At 55.5% G+C, this 1,804-nt stretch overlaps 1 protein-coding gene across 1 annotated transcript; it reads right to left on the bottom strand.

The window, feature by feature from the left end:
- Positions 1-465: 465 nt before the first annotated feature.
- On the bottom strand, positions 466-1,568 carry LOC148217344 (olfactory receptor 14J1-like). Its single transcript, XM_088158685.1, has one exon. The coding sequence runs from the start codon at positions 1,566-1,568 to the stop codon at positions 636-638; it is 933 nt and encodes a 310-aa protein (XP_088014811.1). The 3' UTR covers positions 466-635.
- Between the last annotated feature and the right edge of the window lie 236 nt (positions 1,569-1,804).

Genomic DNA, 1,804 nt, shown 5'->3' with positions numbered 1-1,804 from the left:
CCTGCCCACGGCCAGCCTGGGGCTGCTCCCGGGGCTTTTCTGTGCTCAGCATTGGGCTGGCCAAGGGTTGTGGAGAGAGCCTGGCCAAGGAGCCTGGAGCCCCCAGGCCCTGGCCTGAGGCGTCAGCGCTGCCCCAGCAGTGCCCATGGCCTGTCCCTGCTGCAGCCCCGGCACTGCCACCCCCAGGGCTGTGCCCGGCCCCGAGAGCACTCAGGCCCTGCAGCAACACGAGGGCCAGGAGGGCAGCGGGGCAGTGGCACAGGAGCAGCACTGGCAACACCAAGTGCTGCTGCTGCTGCTGGGCACAGCTGCTGTGCCAGCACTGATCTGCCCCCAGATCTACACACAGACATTGCTGCTGCAGCTCCGGAAAAGGGAACAGAAGGGAGAGCTCTGGAGAAAACTTTGCTGGGAGATTTATTTCGTTTACAGCCACCAATATTGCAGCCACCATTATCACCATCTTTGCCCATAGCAAAGTTGGATATAAAGAAAATGAGGAAGGGCACAAATAATATCTTTATTTTGTGGCCAATATAAAGGTAAAACCCAGGAAAAAAGTATACACAGTCAAACCAACAAAACAATTAAAGGTAATTGGTATTACGAGTTATTTGCAGAAATTGACCAGAAGTTTAATGTTTATTAAAAGATCCTGTCATCATGCTCCACACTGCAGCCTTGAGCTCCTGGGTCCTCAAGCTGTAGATGAGGGGGTTCATGGCTGGAGGCACCACTGAATACAGAACTGACAGGGCCAGATCCAGGGATGGGGAGGAGATGGAGGGGGGCTTCAGGTAGGCAAACACTGCAGTGCTGAGAAACAGGGAGACCACAGCCAAGTGAGGGAGGCAGGTGGAAAAGGCTTTGTGCCATCCCTGCTCAGAGGGGATCCTCAGCACAGCCCTGAAGATCTGCACATAGGAGAAAACAATGAACACAAAACAACACAATGATGAAGAGGCACTAACTGCAATAAGCCCGAGTTCCCTGAAATAGGATTCAGAGCAGGAGAGCTTGAGGATGTGTGGGATTTCACAGAAGAACTGGCCAAGGGAATTTCCCTGATATAGGGGCAGGGAAAATGTATTGGCTGTGAGAAGCAGAGCATGGAGAAAGGCACTGGCCCAGGCAGCTGCTGCCATGTGGGCACAAGCTCTGCTGCCCAGGAGGGTCCCGTAGTGCAGGGGTTTGCAGATGGACACGTAGCGGTCGTAGCACATGATGGTCAGGAGATAAAACTCTGCTGACATGAAGAACACAAAAAAAAAAACCTGTGCAGCACATCCTTCATAGGAGATGTGTCTGGTGTCCCAGAGGGAATTGTGCATGGCTTTGGGGACAGTGGTGCAGATGGAGCCCAGGTCGCTGAGGGCCAGGTTGAGCAGGAAGAAGAACATGGGGGTGTGCAGGTGGTGGCCGCAGGCTACGGCGCTGATGATGAGGCCGTTGGCCAGGAGGGCAGCCAGGGAGATGGCCAGGAAGAGGCAGAAGTGCAGGAGCTGCAGCTGCCGCGTGTCTGCCAATGGCAGCAGGAGGAAGTGGCTGATGGAGCTGCTGTTGGACATTTGCTGTGTCATGGCATGGGGATCTGTAAAGAAGCAGTATAGTATAGTTCAGTTTGGAGAGGAGTTTAAATATCCCAGCCCAGCTTGGTGGCACTTTCCCCCACTGCCTGCCCAGGGCTCTGCTTCCTGGAGCTGTCCCTGCAAGCAGCTGCTTCCCTGTGCCCAGGGCTGGGCCCTGCCAGTGCTGCCAGAGCCCAGCCCAGCCCTGGGGGCTCAGCTCTGCCCTGCAGACGCCT

This window comes from Sturnus vulgaris, unplaced genomic scaffold (assembly GCF_052056855.1).
Source record: "Sturnus vulgaris isolate bStuVul1 unplaced genomic scaffold, bStuVul1.hap1 Scaffold_85, whole genome shotgun sequence".
In the NCBI taxonomy this organism is placed as follows: Eukaryota; Metazoa; Chordata; class Aves; order Passeriformes; family Sturnidae; genus Sturnus; species Sturnus vulgaris.
This window is presented reverse-complemented; position numbering and strand designations above follow the sequence as displayed.